The 18,765-nt window shown below is 42.6% G+C and overlaps 1 protein-coding gene across 1 annotated transcript in view; it reads left to right on the top strand.

The window, feature by feature from the left end:
* The first annotated feature begins 3,944 nt into the window (after positions 1–3,944).
* Positions 3,945–18,765, top strand: part of elmo3 (engulfment and cell motility 3) — a 28,671-nt gene continuing 13,850 nt past the window's right edge. Inside the window, exons 1-13 of the mRNA XM_018738966.2 lie at positions 3,945–4,140; positions 7,907–8,060; positions 8,655–8,695; positions 9,183–9,255; positions 10,241–10,291; positions 12,066–12,235; positions 13,868–13,967; positions 14,047–14,198; positions 16,064–16,142; positions 16,616–16,666; positions 17,128–17,250; positions 17,579–17,701; positions 17,844–17,948. Of these exons, the coding sequence (XP_018594482.1) occupies positions 7,983–8,060; positions 8,655–8,695; positions 9,183–9,255; positions 10,241–10,291; positions 12,066–12,235; positions 13,868–13,967; positions 14,047–14,198; positions 16,064–16,142; positions 16,616–16,666; positions 17,128–17,250; positions 17,579–17,701; positions 17,844–17,948 (1,146 nt within the window). The 5' untranslated portion in view covers positions 3,945–4,140; positions 7,907–7,982. The remainder of the gene's footprint in view (positions 4,141–7,906; positions 8,061–8,654; positions 8,696–9,182; positions 9,256–10,240; positions 10,292–12,065; positions 12,236–13,867; positions 13,968–14,046; positions 14,199–16,063; positions 16,143–16,615; positions 16,667–17,127; positions 17,251–17,578; positions 17,702–17,843; positions 17,949–18,765) is intronic.

The following is an 18,765-nucleotide window of genomic DNA, read 5'->3' on the forward strand; positions in this document are numbered from 1 at the left end:
CAGATAGGGATAGATTTTTCCTTACCAGGCCTGTCTACTGAACAATGTGTAGTTTTGTTTTACAGTCCTGGTCTTGGTGCACAGAGAGATAATATTGGGGCTAATTAATTTTGTCTGCCAGCCATCATCTGTCCTTGAGTAGCTTTTCTTCCTCAATGCTCTCACTATACTGCATGCACTGAAGTGAGAGACAAGTGTTTACCATTGTTTAAGTAAAATTTTGCTACAATAAACTATAAACCTGGCCAGAAACAGCATTGTGCTGATAGGTTACAGTTAAAGTTGTCATCTTGGATTGGACTTTATTATCCCATTTTCATATTTTTCTTCTAGCTGTGCAGGGAAACACTGTAAAATTTCTGTTGTACTTGAAACCTTGATCACATCCATAATTTTAACTTGTCTGGGAAAGACTAAACACAATTTAGCGTCTTTTAAAGTAACTACTTACACAACGTTTTTCATGTGTTTTGTGCTAGTGCAGTCCAGATGGTTAGTGCATCTAAGGGCTGTGACCCCAGTGAGATAATATGATAGATGTTTAAGTTCCAGGCTTCAGGCTGTTCATCTTTTTGGGTGACATGCTTTTCCACAAGGTATAGAGTAATTTAAGGAGGCTTTCAGTTACTGCAATATAGTATCGTATATCTGCGTATGATGGAAGAATTAACCCAACACTTCTGTGTATAATACAGTAGTTACCTGGGATCTAAGCTTATGAAGATTTTCTAATGTTTCTTCAATACGTTCAGGTTACTCGCACCATTTTCATTAGTAAGTCTTGTGGTTTCGGAAAGAAACTAAGGATGCTATATAGAAAAATAACTGAGGACATATGGGATGTGTCTGGTATTCCACTGATTTTTAATGCCAGCATGAGACTGAATTATATGTTTTACTGTTTGTTTGACTCTGCTATGTAACCTCTACATTTCCAGTTATTCAGTGAACATTTGGATCAAGACAAGATATTTTAGTTTGTTTTGTTCAGGATAATGGGGTCTAATTTTATCTCTAGGCCTAATCTTGCTTATCACGTGATTAATTTATAGGCAGAGGATGGCAGGACTAATTTAACTTCATTTAAAACAATATTCCTTTTGAAGAAGGGCCCAGTCATAGATGCCAAAAATGGTAAAGTTCCATGAACTACATTCAAGTTAATTAAAATGTCTTATGTGGGAGGCTTCATTCTTTACTGGTCTCTCATAACTCCCTGCTCTGGAGGTACAACAGAGGCTCCTGCTGTCATCTGAACTTGACATCCATGGTCAGGATCTTTGCTGATGTTTTGAGTATTGGAAATAGTTCTGTAGAACTTCATCTTTTCCTTGTTTATCTTGCTTCCATGAATATTAGTTAGGTCCCCACATTAATCACTTTTTACTTTTTTCACCGAGAGAACAGAAGCAATCATAGAGACAGAGGCTATAATGAAGGCTCATATCCTCTCCCAGGATTCCAAAACATTTTAATATTATGAAATGGTTGCGTTGGGATGCACTTGACGGAACTTGCATTGGCTTGACAGCCTTTTGTTGAACTGCCATTAACTTCTCACCTTTTTTTGATAACATGATGTTTCTTTTCTTCCCTGGTTTCTGCATTTCTGTTTATACTACCAGATGTTTGGCTTTATTGCTTCCTAGTTATTCCCATTCATTGCCATCCACTTAGCTGAATTTGCCATGAAATGATCTGTTCTTTGCGTGTGTGCTTGTTTTTAAGAAAGCTGCCATGAAATCAACAATTGTCTCCTGTGTAGTTTTAGGCTTTTGTAAATACTGCTGATAGTCTGCATACTCCTGTGTAATCCTAATTTTTTTAAAAAATTAGGAGTGTTTGAGTGGGTGTGTTTTCAAACACCTGGCTGAAATTCTCTTGTTCATGCCATTCATGAAGGCACTGTTCTGTTTGTATACAGTGAGCATTTATTTTTATATTTATCAAATATAAAACAAGTGTTCTTGACTTTTTCTGTGTAAACAGTGTAAACATGTATGAATATGATAATCTGTGTCAAACTGAGTCATCTCAACATAGCACTTTACACCAATTCATCCAGCCATCACTTGAGCTACCGAAAGCACTGCGAGGTCCAACAGCTTCCCCTTCTATCTCCAGGAAATTTTCTCTATTTTTTAAACCTTCATTTGTTTGTAGATATCTTCAGTGATTAACAAATTACTATAGTTATTCTCTAACTGGAAAAAGAAAAATGAAATAAAGATTTGATTGTGTCCTCTTAATGTCCTTTTACTGGTACACCAGTTTTCAGTATTGAAATCACAATTAGCAGATGAGTGAAGTATAAGTGGACAAATTTAACTGAATAATTGAATATTTGTCTGCAGCAAGTTGTTGCTTTTTCAATCTTAATCTACATAACTTGCATTCAAGTTCATAAACCAGCATTTTGGTTATTTGCCCCCCCGGTGTCTGTGTCCAAGGAGACTTGGATCATAAGCTTTGCAGTCCCCCCCCATACAGTCTGGTACTCTTACCAGATAAATTGAGGATAAGTACCAGGATCAAGGGTACTTCAGCAGAAGGTGGCATCTTGAATTTGTTTGGCCCCCATATTTCTGCAGAATTCCATTGTCTATTAATGCTGTTTTCTGGACCTCGGATACATGACAAGTTATTACACAATTGTATTAGATCACACCGGTTACAATTAAAAAGTTCTCTTCTGATTTGAGTATAGGTTGTAGAGATAATAGCTGAGCCCCTCCTGAAGCCCTGACAAAACCAATGACCACAACTACAATCAAAGTTTTTGTTTAGGCGTCATACCTAAAGATATTCAGTATTTGACATGTTCATTCAAATATGTGTTTTTTTACTGGAACAGTTCAGTGTAGGTGCTGGGCTATGATTAAGGACAGTACAGTAATAGGGTCTGAACCTGGTGTATCAGTGTAGTATAGTGCTCAGAACTACCTCTGGACTTGGAGATTCCAAGTTCAAATCCCAGCTGTAGTACCCTTGAGCAAGGTACTTACCCTAAATTGCTCTGGTAAAATTACCCAGCTTCATAAATGGGTAAATATTTGTACAACTTTGGCAAAAAGCATGAGAAAATGAGTAAATGTCATGTAGTGAACCAACAACCTTCAGGTTGCAAGACCATCTCTTTAGTGGCTCAGCTTCCTCAGCTGACACCTGACATGGGGCAGAGGGTCTGAGATGCAGGAGGTCTGAATAGAAAGGCCTGCCCTTTTGTGTCCTCATAAGAAATTGAGCAATAATACTTTGACTCCTTTCATTCGTGACCAGACCAGTAGTTGTTTGTTCAAGGCAGGGGCCGTAGTTGTGAGGTTAGGGTACTGCATGGATGGGACCTCAGTGTCACAGGGCGATATCACACACTTTTTCACTCATTCACTTACTACATGCAGCCGACAATCACCAATTCATCTGGCACACAGGTTTTTGGAATGTGGAAGGAAACCAGAGCACCTGGAGGAAAACCCTGCCACCACTGGAATGACACGCAAACTCCCCACAGGGCGAGTCGGACTCGAACCCACGTCTGAACACACAGCCCAATGCCGTGCATGGTGAGGCACCATTACTACCTGCTGCAACACAATATAAGTGTTGTATATGAAGCTAAGGGAACGATATAAAACGGACACTGAAATTAAGAGCACGGATTACGTTTTATATTTGAAAAAGGTACCGTATTCTTTTCCCGTCACGCCACCTTTGCGCCCAGTGAAGCGCTTCGTCCCGTTAACGCCGGGTTTTTCCGCAGACACGGCTCGCCCGGGTGTCTCATTTGCATGGCGGCAATTCTGCGCTGCATTTCCTACAGCGGCCGCAGCTCGCGCTCCCGGCGGTGCCCCGCGGCAGCCCCTCGCGCGCCCGCTCCGTCCAATAGGGGGCGGCCGGAATCCGAGAGCGAATCCCTCCGCACCCGGAAAACCTTGAAAGTGATCAATCGGCTTGGAGCTCGGAGGGCAGGCTGCTCTGGCGCGCTTACGAAGTTCGACAAAACTTATGTAAAACATACACACGCATTGTTTAACTTAATTTCCAACCGCCAGCTCTTTCGAATCACTGGTGAGCGGGGAAACAAATGAAATCAGTGGACTTTCGGGCTCCTCCTGGTCACTGAAGCGGCATTTTAAGCAGGTAAGAGAGAGGACAGCGGAGCGAACGCAACAAAAGGGTCCGAGGCGCGCGCGCGCTCAGGGGCTAAGCGGGTACCCGCGGCGCGCTCACTGCACTTTTTTCGCACGGAGTTCCGCTGGAACGGGGTTGAAGTGTGGTGTTCACTGTGTCTCCAGAGGCAACGGACACCCGCTTCTCCTGGGACTCTGGCACCCCGCGCACGGCCACCGTGTGTCTATAGACTATGGGCATCGGCCGCTGCGCTCGCGCTCATTTACCCGGAACATTTTTTGCACGCGCTCTGTCGTGGCTTTCCAGTTAAGTTGTAGTGGTTGCGTCAGGTCAGGTACATTTCATTTGGCAGCGAGCGCGCGCGCGCGATCCGTACAGCTAGTGTCAAGAATGACTTTGTGTAAGTTTGCTGTGTATAATAAACGATCACCCACCGGGGGAAACTGGAGAAGCTGAGGGGCCTCGATGGGTTTCCTAAGTTTCTCATGATCGCTCCCACATACATACTTCAGAGGGAACTTAACGTCAAATAGTAGTGCATCATAATAACAAGTCAAATGTGAATACTGTGTTTACATAGTTAAATTAACCTTTATTTATCTGACACTTTTGTCAAGGAGACTTGAAATGAGAGAGAACCATACTGATCTTATACAGCTGGGTTGTTTTTACTGCATCATTCCAGGGTAAATAACCTTGATGAAACTTGGCGATGCAGAAGGAACCTCACATTGCAGGGGAATGGCTCTATCTGTCATGCTGCCTGTTTCCCCCCCCTCCAATCTTGCTACAATTAATTTTCTAAGCAAACACCTGTACTTCTAAGTTATATTCACACTTCTTAAATCTGTGCTGTGGCACTAGGCATAAACTTTTCCCTGCAGGACATTAAATGTGATTCATATCCGTTACATCTGCTGGTTCTCATAAAAATGGCTGTAGGTAACGCTCTGTCTGTGGCAGAGCCCAGTGTGGAGGACGCAGCGCAACTGGATGGCAGGGCTCTTGGTAATGGAAGGACTCGATCCGGGTGTGTGTCTTCGGGGTCCTACAGTAGAGCATCGCGTTGGGCCTTTGGGTGTCACAGGTCTGTTGGTCAGGACATTGTCTTCAGCCCTGATGCTCCGCTCCGCAAGAACACACTCTGCCTACTTATCAGCCTCGAGCAGTGACGGTCGAACCCCTGCCGCAGGGCTCAAAGAATGAGGGTCACCTTATAGTTTCTGATTGGTGTGTCAACTGTTCCAAGGTTACAGAACCCCCCCCCCCGTCTGTCCCACACACATGCCCTTACCCACAATTTCTTCACAGGACAAGAACCTTGGTCCTCAGGGTGCAGAAGACCCTACTACACAATAGTTCATGACTGACTGCTGTGTCTTTCTAGCAGGAATGTATACGGCTGGTATTTTCCATTGACCAGTGACCTCATTAACACTTTCTCTCTTCTGTGTGTTCAGCTCCTGAGATGAAATGCACAGGAAGCTTTAAGAGCTTTGAGCTTAAAAATGGATGTGAAGGTGGCATGGCAACAAGTTTGTTTAAAGAACTGACAGGCTGTGATGGGTTCATTGGTCAATGTGTTTTTTATTAGTAGGGCCTAAAGGGTTAACATAGTTACTTCCTGCTTAAACAATTTTTTTTTTTTTTTTTTTTTTTTTTTTTTTTTTTTTTTTAATTATTCATGGCTCCTGATGCAGTAAACTGGGACAAAGGGGCTCCGTGGTCATTGGGTTCGACTGGACGGCAATTTGCTCTTGCTGACTCCGGCCGCTGGGTAGTTGCCCACTTACTACCTGTGGGATTAGAACCTTTGGCCCCGATTGGAGGAAGCGGGCAGGAGTGGACCGCGTCTGACTTGGCAAGTGGAATCTGGTTAACATAGATTGACAAGTCCAAAGTTTAATTTTTACGTGACACGGAGGAAGTCAGTTTGGTGGGTGGAGGCGTGTGAACTTGTTAAACAGAAAGTTATTCTCGGCTGTGGGGTATGTGGGACCCTTGAGAAGTTCTCTCTTCCTTCATGTCCTTCCCTTCTGTTGGTTACGTGCTCTGTAATTGCTGCAGGTTCTCTTTTTTTTTTTTTTTTTTTACTGGAAAGGAGATTACAGTGGGTGACTCAGATGCTGTTTCAGAGCTACATGTTAAACATGCTGAACAAAATAATGCAATGCAGTCATGTGGGACAGCCCACAAAAAATATAATACACATGCATTTTTGCTATATATGCTTACACATGGATGCACAGATATTGTATGTATGTATGTATGTATATACATATGTATGTGTGGATATATGCCTATATGACTAACAGTTTAGATGTCTGTTAATGTCATTGTCATGACATTTTTGTTCATTTTTGTGGTCAATGGGTGCTATGGGCATGTATCATATTTCATCTCCTTTCTTATTACTTCTAGGCATGCTGCAGCTGGATGAAGATGTTTTTCTGGCTTTTGCATGGTTTTACTGGGAATTTCATTATTTCCTACTGCACAAACTATGTTCTTATACTCTGAAGAGCAAGCATAACGCTTCTAACCATTCTACAGGTTCACAGCTAAAAAGAAGCATAACTTGTCCGTATAGCAGTTGTGACAGTATTTGAATATGTTTCGCCAAGTTTGGTGGTCAAAATGTGAACTTAATGGAAGTGTCAGTCCTGATCCTTTTCTGAAATGGGACCTGCTGACAAGTAACTTCATTTATCAAAAAAAAGGAAGCTGTCAGTGAATGCTCACATTTACTGTTACTATTTTAATTCCGTGTGTTTTTCATTTTTAATGGGAGCCCAGGAGGAAATCTGTCCTTGTGTTCCATTTCAGCGACCGTAGTCTGAGCCTTGCTTTTGGGGGTGTGTGCATTTTGTGGTCTGGTGGCTTTGGCAGCTTCAGAGCATTCTGCATGTCTGCCCGCATCTCAGTGTGCCGGGTCAAACATGTACCTTTTCTCTGTTCCTCTCACACACACTCACCTTTATATTCACACTCAGCTGCTTTTTGTCCCTCTTGACTCTCACATGCAGGCAGCAGGTTTTTCTGGACATATGGAAACACTTGAGGCTGTTCAAGAAATGTACATTGGCTGTTTAAGAGGGGAGAAAAAAATCTGTATTGTTCTGCAAGTGCATTACACTGAGCTGCAGACAGACTAAGCCCAGGCTCACAGAAACCGTGCACACACAGACAGGGACAAGCGGTGTGGTGTCTTTATCACACACATGCACAGAATACTTCTGCCCATACTTCAAATGTACAGCCTAACCTCAGCCCTGATGGGCACTGTAACTGGCTGATTTTGCAGCACTTTTTTTTTTTTTTTCCCCTTCTTCTTTCCAGATGAACAAAGAGGAACCTGCAAGTCAGATACTATTCATTATGAAAATAGGTTCCAGAATAAAACTTCAGATAATTCTGCTAAAAACAAAACACTACGTGACTCAGTGAAAGAGTCAGTTGCACGGAATTGTAGTGGTGGTAGGGTAAGAGTGGACTGCTAGGGTGTAACTGCAGCGTGTGTGTTGGGGGGGGGGGGAATTCTCTATATGCAGGGATGCACCCTGAGGTGTGGTGGTTTTCTACCCATGTGTCTAGTTCTGTGATTTACTGGAGAGCTTTTTGTCCATTGTTTTCACACAAAACATTTTAGTTATTTCGAGATGGAAAATTCCTTCCGCACACAGTGGGGTTAGGATCTGTGCCCATCAGGATGGGACGTGGGATTTGATCACCTGCAGCCTTTGATGTCCTTGTGACCCCTCCTTCTGACTGTCAGGGCTGTGTCCTGCCTGTTGGCCTTGCTCTCACCCCTGAACCCGGCTGTCAGCTGAGTCCCGCAATCACACTCCAGCATGGCACCACAAAAGGACATAGTGAAGATCGCAATACAGATGCCCGGGGCCTACCCGCAGCTCATTGAATTGGACCAGGTAGGCCTGACCGTGTGCACCTTCAGCTTAGCATCAGTTAGGTACAGTTCAGCCTGAACTTTGAAGCGCTGATGGGCTGTTGAATAAATTTAAAATTATTTTGGGTGTTGGCAAAGGGATCAGTGTCAGTGTTTGCAGTGTGACTGATTAGATGTGTGCTAAACCAGTACATGCTCTGTGGCTGCAGTTTGTGGCCAAAGGGAGATGCTCCACTAGCAGAGAGCACCGCAGTCCTGTTCCCCGTACCTCTGATTGGTGCTGTGCTCCCCACCAAGCCTGTGATTGGTGCTTTGTTCTTCCCTCAGCTGCTGATTGGTGTACCGCACCGCAGACCACAAATTACAGGGCAGCAGATTTCAGCCTTTTGCCACCGGAGGAATAAAATAGATGTTTTCAATTTGTTTAGTTTCCCGTTACTGCTCGGGTCATTTGTAAAAGTTAAATTATCGTCTTGGTTTACCACATATTAAACTTTAGCTTTTTTCTTCTAAACTTTAATCCATGTACAAGTTAACGGGTGTTAAAAGAATCAATTTTGTAACGTCGTTTCTGAAATGTTTCAGTGAAATAAACTGCAACTATTGTTGCTTACAGAAAAAGCCACTGTCAGCTGTCATTAAGGAAGTTTGTGATGGGTAAGCAGACGGTTTTCCCGCTTCCCCTTTCTTTTTGTGTACTTGATTCATTTTTTTTTTTTAAGTGCTCTTATGTAATATATCATTTTGTATGTGCGTAGCATGTGACTGCCCAAAGTTGCTTTGTCTTGTATTTCTGTTAATTACGCTTACTCAAGGCCATGTATCATTTGTACACTTTGCCAGTCTGTTCAGCTCACATTTTGATTTAAATTTGTGAAATGTCTGTAGTTCCACCAGTGGTTTGACAAGCATGACCCCACTTCAAATGGTTTGCAAATGTAACTGCAAGGACAGTCAGCTGTCACCTAGATGTTCTTTGTGTTAAGTTCAAGCAGCATTGTGGAACTGTGACTAACTGATTTGCTTAATCACAACTTGAATTGCATATATAGGTTACTAAAAGGAAATTGCACTGGGCTATGCTATTTTTACCAGGTGTAGTTAGTTAGTAAAGTGAATGTCTTCTCTGTTTGTTTCTTTGCAGATGGAATCTCCAAGGACCGGACAACTATGCCCTTCAATATGCTGACAGTGTTCAGACCTACATAACAGAAACGGTAAATTTTTCATTTTTTCCCGCAAATGGTATCTAATATGTTATTGATTTCACAGTAGCCTATAGTATTTTTATGAGAGTAATGACATAGTACATTGAGCTAATTTTAATTTTTAAATAAAGTGTACAGTTCCCCTTGAAATGCGTAAAACGTGTTTTATTTAAAATTTCAGTTTTTCTTCCTTTAATTCTTCGGGCCTTAACCTTGGTAGTATGCGACCTTTGTACTACTACTCTGCTGCAGTGTGTACCAATCCACTATCAGTGTTTACATCCTTTGCTAGGGATAGGGGGATGGTAGGAAGGAATAAAAAAAGGTGACTGGAAAGTAGGTTAAATCACCCTTACGAAAGTGTGAGAGGTGCATGTGTGCCTGTATCGTAGCAGTTTTCCAAGGGAGACCCACCTTGTTCAGGAAGAGAGATTCCAGCAGCCTGTTTGAGGCAGTCAGGGCGAGTCGGGACATGGCGACCTGCTTCCCTCTTACACCGTTTCCTCTGCACTCCACCGCCCAACTTACTCTTCCCACCTATCTTCCTTCCCTTCCTCTCAATCACTTTTCCATTTATCCCTCCGTTTCTCTCGCTCTCTCATTTTCTTTCAGACTTTGTAAGCCTATTAGTAACTATACTTTGTACTACCAGTAAAAGTTGCTTTACAAGACTTATTTTCTCTCTGTTCCAAAGTACATTTACATTTATTCACTTAGCAGATGCTTCTCTCCAAGGCAGCTTACAATGGATACTGTGTAGTGTTACAAGCCCACACACTTTATTCACCAAGGTGACTTACACTGCTAGACACACTACTTACAATGGGTCACTCATCCATACATCAGTGAAACGCTCTCTCTCTGTGTCACTCACACACAGACTAGTAGTCTTCCATTGTTATAGTGGACTGTTACACTTCCCAAAATACACACATTATTGCCTTGCAGTTTCTAATAGTACAAGTAACTTGAGCTGTGTCTGTTTCTGTTCCAGAACCGGCTGGACATCAAGAACGGCAGCATTCTGCGTCTGACAAAGGCACCGGTGAGTGTGACTTAGGGTCCCGGGCTTCAGAATTACCCTGTGTGTCCTGAGCACTCTCCACCCCCGTTCCGCTGACCCTACGGGAACGGCATCTCATTCCTCCTTGACCCTTCCAAATTCCGGGAATTGCCTGGCTAAGTTCAGAAGAACAGAGAAGTCCCTTATTGTTGGCCTGCTGTTTAGCTCATTCTGTCTGGCTGCTTTGGTCACCGAACGGGCGGAAATGGGCAGGCTGTGGTGAGCGGCTTTTGCCTGGTCCTGCCGTGTGTCCTCTAGCCCCCCAGAACACCATTAAACCCTTGCCCCCATTTCTGAGATCATGCTCTGTGGAAGTCTCAGAACAAAGGGGTGTTTGTGTCTCCTGAAGCAGCAGGGAAAGCTTTGTATGCTGAGAAGCTGTAATTCCTCCTTATGACTTATGAAGGTAGGAACTGGAATGTGTGTGTGCGCGCGCGTGTGAGCGCGTCTGTTGCACAAAAAGTTATTCCAGCTAAACTCCTGTACTGTTACAAGGGTGTGTGTGTGTGTGCGCGCGCGTGCCTGTGCTTGTGTGAGTGGGTCGGGAGTGTGTGTTCCAATGTGAGCAGCTCCAAGACGCATACTTTTGTGTGTGGGCGGTGCAGTCCCACTACAGCCGTGCTCTGCTCCAAGTTCCAAAAACGGCCAAGAGGAAGGAGAGCTGGGACGCGACCTTGTTGGGAAGGCCTCTCATGGCTTCCTATTAATTTGTAGTGTTTGGTTGTTCACATGACAAGAACATTGTACATTTTAACTTTCCCATTGTATTTTGCTCCTGTCAAGTTTTGGAATATATTGGAAAGATAAATCAAAATCTATGTTTTAAAATATCTTTGTAATCGATGCAAGGCAATCAGAGCATCATGTGAAAGGAAATGTACAGCAGGTGGCATCGTGGTTAGTACCTCATCTTTGCATCTGAAGGTCACAGGTTCGAGTCCCACTTCCTGTCACACTGTCATTTTTGTTGCACCCTTCATCAAGCTACTTATCCTAAATACTTACTTCAGTAAAAATGACCTAGCTGTATAAATGGTTAAATCGGCAGTTGCTTTCAGGAAAAGTCTGACAAATGTAGTTATACTTACAAATAAGGCTCCGACATAAGTTGCTTGAATATTAAACTATTTCACTTAATTTCACAAATTCCAGGGAGATTTCAAAACCAAAATGCAATTAGTGACGTCATGCAGTTTATTAATATTTTACCTTAATTTGATCATTTTCTGTCCCGGACAGTCGGACAAGGGGTAACGTCAAGTTACATAGTCACACCTGCTGGGCCTACTCATAGTCCGGTCAGCGCCTAGTTACCGTGCTCTTCCACAGTCTTCACCAAGTGCTTTACTGTAGGCTTTTGCAGAGGATATTACTGGATTTACCAGCCTCTCTCAGCAGGAGTTTTCAATCAAGATTGCTGTGAGTACTACAATCTCAGCACAAGGTTGGCCAGTGCTTTTCCCCAGAGCGTCTTATAGTGTTGAGCTGATTACAGTGATTTACGAGTTTATACAGCTGGGTTTTATTTTCTTTTTAACTTGAGGGTAAAGTCAGGATACATACCTTGATTAAGGGTCCTGCAGCAGGAGGTGAATTAAAACTTGATTCCTTTAGCTGCAAGGAGGTAGCTCTAACCGCTACGCCTCCTGGTGTCTACATCAGTCATCATTGTGATTTTACCAGCTAGGAATTTGTCTTTATTGCTCATGAGGCATTTGGTTTACAAGTATGGTTTACAGTCATGTGTGTGTTTCAGGGCCGCTGTGCCGAGGACCTGTATAAGGGCATCCAGAGCTCTGACTCAGGAGTACGCTGTGACTCTCTGAAGCAGCTGGCGGACGTGTCCACCGATATCACCTTTGCTCAGGAGTTTATCAGCCGCGACGGACACTCCCTACTAGTACAAATAGTGGAAGAGGACAAGGAGTGAGTGTGATGTGCATTGCTGCTGCTCTGGGTGATTGACTTTGTTGTGGGTTTCAGTGAGGTTACAGTGCAGTAGAGGAAAGGAAAGTCATTGTCAGTCATCTGTGGTCATCAGTGGTCCCTGTCTACATAATCACTTTCCTCCATCAATTATTCTTCATTAATCATTAAATTTCATTTATATTATCCAAGGTTATGCCCAGATGTCATTTTTCCAGCAAGTTACAGAACTGAACCAAATCTGTGTAAAGATGCTGTATTCAAATGAACTGGACTCAATGCCCCAATGTTTTCCTTTTCTTGTATACAGTTATTGCATTCTTATACATATATTGTATTCTTGTATACATCACACAAATATTTTTAAGTGTTGAATTGGTAAGTAAGTGTTATGTACTGTACAAGACACTGCATGGTTCCTTCCTTTTTGTTACACACACACACACACACACACACACACACACACAAAGAAAAAAAGGTAAACAAAATCACACATGTGACACTGGAATGACATGTGATGCCACACCATTAGTTTGGCCATGCAAGGATAAACTCAGTTTACAGCTATCAAACCTAATCTCCCACATGCACCAAAGGAATTTGGACTCGCTGTGACACGAAGTTAGCGCCTTGCTCCAGTAGCTATGTATGTGTGTAATCTGGAAATGTTGGCGTGCAGCATTCCTCCTGTGTATCTGTGGTCAGGGTATACCCTAACTGTGGCGGAAATAATACAAAATTTTGCATGTAAAGTAAGATTAATAGTATTTACAAATGCAAATTTAATTGTAAAAACCTCATTCTACATGTTTCATGGTGATGCCAAGCAGTATTTCTGTACTATTTTTAGCCACAGTTCCTCTGAAGTCCTAAAGGCCTCGCACACACACACGCGCGCACACACGCACGCACACAAGCGCGCCGCTTGTCCCAACCGGGGGTTGGAGCGAGCTGGAGCCTAACCTGGCAACACAGGGCATAAGGCTGGAGGGGACACACCCAGGATGGGACGCCAGTCCATCACAAGGCACCCCAAGCGGGGCTCAAACCCCAGGCTTGCCAGAGAGCAGGACTCGGCCAAACCCGCTGCGCCACTGCACCCCCTTCCTAAAGGCCATTCCCCTGTATTTATTTTAGGCTTTTTGTGAAGTGATTTTACCTCTGGCATTAGTTTAGTGTGCCACTCTGTTTCTTGCACCTGATTTCATTTTGCATTGATTTGGAATTGGACCAATTTGAATAAGATCTTGACTGATGGAGGAGGAAACCCAGGTGAACAGTGTGGAGTATGTGCAAACGCCACAAAATGGCAACAAGGCCAGAGTCAAACCCCAAGTACACAATGAAAACAAAGCGCTGGATTTTCTGTATAGTGGATTTTACACACTTGCAAGTGTTAGGTGTGTATATTGACAAGTCAGTGATACCTGTGCTCATCCTTGCAGGCTTGGTGCTGTATGTAAATGTAATTACTGCTTGTTGTTGATAGTTGAAGTACTGTAGTTGCTGATAGCTTTGATAATGTAACAGAACACTTTTCATTATGTATTGGGTAAATGTTTTTTTTTTTTTTTTTAAATTAAGCAAATGTTTTTTTTTTTTTTTGTTTTGGAATTTGTTCTTGACCCCCAGGTCTTGTCTCATCATGACTCACACACTGACTGGCTTCATGGAGCTCATGGATCATGGCATTGTTTCCTGGGAAAACCTGTCCTCTGCCTTCATCAAGAAGGTACTTTTGAAAGTCCTGCTTCTGCCATCCTGTGATTACATCCTGCTATTCTGCAAGTGACACGTCTGATCCCTCTCAGATTGCCAGCTTTGTCAACGCCAAAGTTCAGGATGCCTCCATACAGCGGCTGGCGTTGGCCATCCTGGAGAACATGGTCCTGAGCAGCAACAGCCTCTTCCAGCTGGTCAGGCAGGAGGTGACTCTGGAGAGACTGATCACCCACCTGCAAGTGTGAGGAGTCACAGTGTGTACATGCACACACTCACATACACAAATAGCTCTGGAATGAAGGCCCAGCAGCAGCAGTAGTTACATTTAGTAAAACATCTGAGTCACACAAGCATCCAGACAGCCTGCTGGATGCTGAAAGGCAGGAAATTTGTGAAATTAGTGCAGCCCCTGGGAGGACCATGTTTACAAGCGTGACTTTCTCTGATCACACCACCGCTTTCATCTTGGCTATGCATCTGTTGTGGAGAGGAGTCCTTGATCGCAGGTTGTCTTTTTATGTTCAGTGGGTGTGTGGGTAATGCTAGGACTCTAAAAGTTCTGGGAAAAGCCTGTGATTCCTTCATGTCCAACATTGTTTCATGGTACCCTAGACCCTTCATGTTTGCAGCGGGTTTCTTGCACATCCACCCCTGCAACGAAGAAATTTTATAATAAATTTTTATAACAATAGTTGAATAGCTGGCCATGAACCCTGTAGTCTGAGTAAATCTTAAAAAAAAAAAAAAAATAGCAACTATAAAATGACAAATTGAACCACTAATTTCTGTGTTGATGGCTACCCTGCGATGAATTGTCCTGTCTAGGATGTACCTCCCAACTTCCATGCCGTGACCCCGAACAGGGCAAGCAGTTAAGAGAAATTAATTATTGCATTCAGTTATAATGTAGAGTAGAAAAGAAAACAATTTTTAGAAATTTTCTTAAAACCTTTGTTCCAGCTGTAGACTTAAAAGGTCTTGGGCATAGAACAATGACAAAGCTGTTTGTGGGGCCATTTCCACAGAGTATGAACTCACTTTGGTAAACTGTCTACAAAGAGAAACTTTGCAGGTGTGTTCAAAAAAGTTTTTTGTATTTTCAGTAAGAAATGGTAAGACGCATATAAAATTTTGGCAGATGTAAAGGGTAGGGTGTACGGGTCTGTAGTTTTGAGAGCTCTGATCTGCCATCTCAGCGTCTGACATTTAAAAGCTTCTCAGCTGTTGTTTGGAATGTTCAGGGTTGTAGAACCTCTGAACTTCTCCTTGGGACCACAGTCCAGTGTGTCCCAGTCCAGTGCTATCAGATCCCTGAAGGAGTTAAAGAGGGTTGGTGTGAGTTCACCTGTTCACATGCACAACTCGTATAGTCATACTTGACAATCCATATACAGTTCTCCTTTAGGGGGGAAATTGCAGAACTGCTCACAAAGACATCTTCCACGAAATTAACCACAGAGGCCCAGAATTATGAGTAAACGGATAGTATGAGATCCAGTGGCAGTCCTCGCAGCAGGCATCTTGTAAAGAAATCAGAGCAGGAGTTAAACAATCTCAGATGAAGAGAGAACAGTTGGCACGAGAAGACAGTTCAGATGGCCAGACTGGCGGGGTGAAGCCGTTCAAAGCCTGGGATATTGGAACACAAGTAATCGTCATATGACTTTGTTCAGACTGTGTTTTTACTGGTCAAGGTTTCTGCTTTGATCTATGGACACCTTTTTTTATTTTTTATTTTAGTAGAAGCAGTGATTGTGAAGTGAAATACCTGAACTTCAAAGTAAGAAGGAAAAATTCTCACCGAGGCAAAATTCTGAACATAATTTACTTGGTTGCCAGTTTTTTAGTTGGAATGCAGTGTGCATAATTACTTACGTAGTTAGATAAATGGCATTGTTTTAAAATGCCATATAGACAAAGCAGTGGTTCTAAAGAAGAGGGTTGTCTAGTGTTTGTTACCCAGAACCAACAAATGTTCTGTGGCATGGATACAGAGGGTCCATTTTTGATTTAGTGCTGCAGTTGGGGAAATGGAATAATGGCTGGGAGACAGAAACATCTATCCAGCGCTCTGTGATCGAACCCCTTCTCCTCTCCATCTCACAGGACCAACCAGCAGATCCAGACGAAAGCCATGGCTCTGCTCATGGCCTTGCTGCAGACAGCTGGGGAAGTAGACAGACAGGTAGGGCTGACTTGACAAGCTGCTCTCTGCTCACCTTAATTACATGTCTGCAGTCTCCTTTAAATTGCACACCAGTATATGTTGGATTCCATCCTGGTTTTTCCACTTACTGTGTTCTGAGCAAATAAATGCTGTGTCATATTAGTAATTAGATAAATTATTCTCTGTGGCGGTAGCTCAAGAATGTGAAATTTAGTTCTTTCCAACTTGGGAATTTGGGAGTGAGGATCTGAGTCAGAAGTGAATGAGTAACTGGAGTGCATTGTTGGCTTGTAAAGTGCCATTGCTGCCACCTGCTGGGTCACTTCTGTCATTCACTTCGCCGGTTAAGAAAGTGTGTACTATTTCTAGTTGGCAGGTAGGTCATATATGTGGAGACTTATGATGAAGGTTTAAAAAGTAACTGAACGTTACTATTTATGCATTGGTTATCTACCTTGAATATTTTTCTACGGTTTCCTCTTATTTCCCAGGAACTGTTAGCTTACCTGGGGAACAAAAATCTGCGTCAGTATATTTACAAGGTAATTATCCACTTTTTACAATTGAACCTCACATCTAGAAGTTTTGCACGCAATTCGCATGTGTTTCGAACATCTGTGTCTTGTTGTGCTTACTCTTAAGTATACGTTTCTGAGTCTATATCCTGCAAAACAGATGACCTGTTTGTTTTTTTTCCTGGTAGGGATGTCTGAGGACAAATAAAATACTGATGTGCTAATGAAAAATGTAAAGGCTGCAGTCTTAGTTTTACAGTGTAAAATGTTAAATTCTGCTTTATAAAGAACTGATCTCAAAGAGTAACTGAATTATTTTAAAGTTCAGTCCTCTGCCTTTTTTGAATAGGAAGGTCTTTTTTTTTTTTTTTTTTTTTTTACTTAAAACTGTGTATTTTTTGAGGATATGAATGACCCATTATAATAAATTATTGATGAAATTAATGTGACCTTCATGGTACACACTGACTTTTTGTATTGGTCCACAGAATATCATCCACAGCTCTGGCCCTGTAGGGGATGAGATGGCCCACTACCTGTATGTCCTGCAGTCTGTTACCCTTAACCTCCTGGAGCCCCTCATGAGGACACCGCTGGATTCTTACAACCAGGTGACCCTTTTGCTTGAAAGGGGGTCAGAGCCCTATAGGGCTGTGTGCAAGTGAAAAGTTTTATGGGTGCTGCTTAAACGTCACTGCTACCCTGAAGAAATGTGCTTTTGACAAAAGCATTAGCTGCATAATAATAATAAAATAATTATAAAGAAACAAGAAAAAAGCACAAACCAAAACCAGAAAACAGACAGATTAAGTTGGGTGGCAGATTAATACAATGTTAATCAGAAAGACTAACAGGGACTGTGGACTTTGTGGTGAATTTCTGCTTGTTTCCTGGGTAACACCCATCTCTCTCGTTCACAAACCCCAACCCCGCCCCCAGGACCAAAGGGATATGCTGCACAACCTGCGGCAGCTGGCGTTTGAGACAGAAAGTGAGGGGAGCCTAAGCAATGAGCGTCGGCGCTCCCTCTGTGCCAAGGAGTTCAAGAAGCTGGGCTTCTCCGTATGTCCTCCTGCCCCGTGTGCTTCCTCCCATCCCTCTTGTGCTCCAGCCTCATTCCACACTCTGTCCCTCATTCACTGACATTATACTGACCTCATGAGTTTCACAAACAGTTTCTCCATGTCCTCTTTCCTGTGTACAGAACAACAGTAACCCGGGACAGGACCTCGTTCGAGCCCCGCCAGGGCTGCTGGCACTCGACACTATGACATACTTTGCTTCCCGCTATCCAGATGCCTACAGCAGGGTGAGCTTTGACAGGCTATCGAGGAAAAGGATGAAAGACAATAGAGAAAGAGAAGAAAAGGAAGGAGGGGGAAAGAGGAGGACAGGGAACTTTTTTTTAAAAATTGATAAGCAACAGCATCAACACTGGGTCACAGGGAAATGGAAACAGGAATTAAGAATACACATTCACATAATAAAGCAAAGGAAATGCTATATTTCTGAAGTGTGATCAAGAATGATTGTCCGAGAAGTCCACTATCCAGAAAAGGTGTCCAGCGCTCGTATGAGTTGTTATACAGATGAAATGTTACTTTTTATCTAGCAGAAGATTCATTACTTTAATTATTAATATCCTGTATTTATAGAGGGAACTTCAGGTGAAGAACAAACTAATACTGAATTATTAAAGCTAGAAGAAGTAAATCTAATGCAGGACCTTGTACGTTTACAATGAATCCATGAGCAGACTGATTTTCTGTTTAGTTTAAGAAATGTTAGGAGTACTTTAAGCATCCTGCTTTTCATTAAATTGACATTCTGAGAAATAATTTTAAATGGAAAATAAAATAATTTAACTTGGGAGGGGGCATTGAAACAATGTGTCCCTAGTAATATTGTCCATTATAGCAAAAATGGAACAAGTGAAAGCAGAGGGAGGGATGCCAAAAGCTCAAATCCAGAGCCAGGCTTTAAATGGGAAGCATGGAACTTAAAGAAGGAGTTCTTCAAGACAGAATCCTGCTAGTTTTGTTTAATTAAAAAAAAAAAAAAAATACCTATAGGGGTTATTTCAAGCAACTTATATGATATACAGCAGTGCTTTAGCTTTGTGAACC

The sequence above is a fragment of the Scleropages formosus genome, chromosome 7, assembly GCF_900964775.1.
Source record: "Scleropages formosus chromosome 7, fSclFor1.1, whole genome shotgun sequence".
Classification (NCBI taxonomy): Eukaryota; Metazoa; Chordata; class Actinopteri; order Osteoglossiformes; family Osteoglossidae; genus Scleropages; species Scleropages formosus.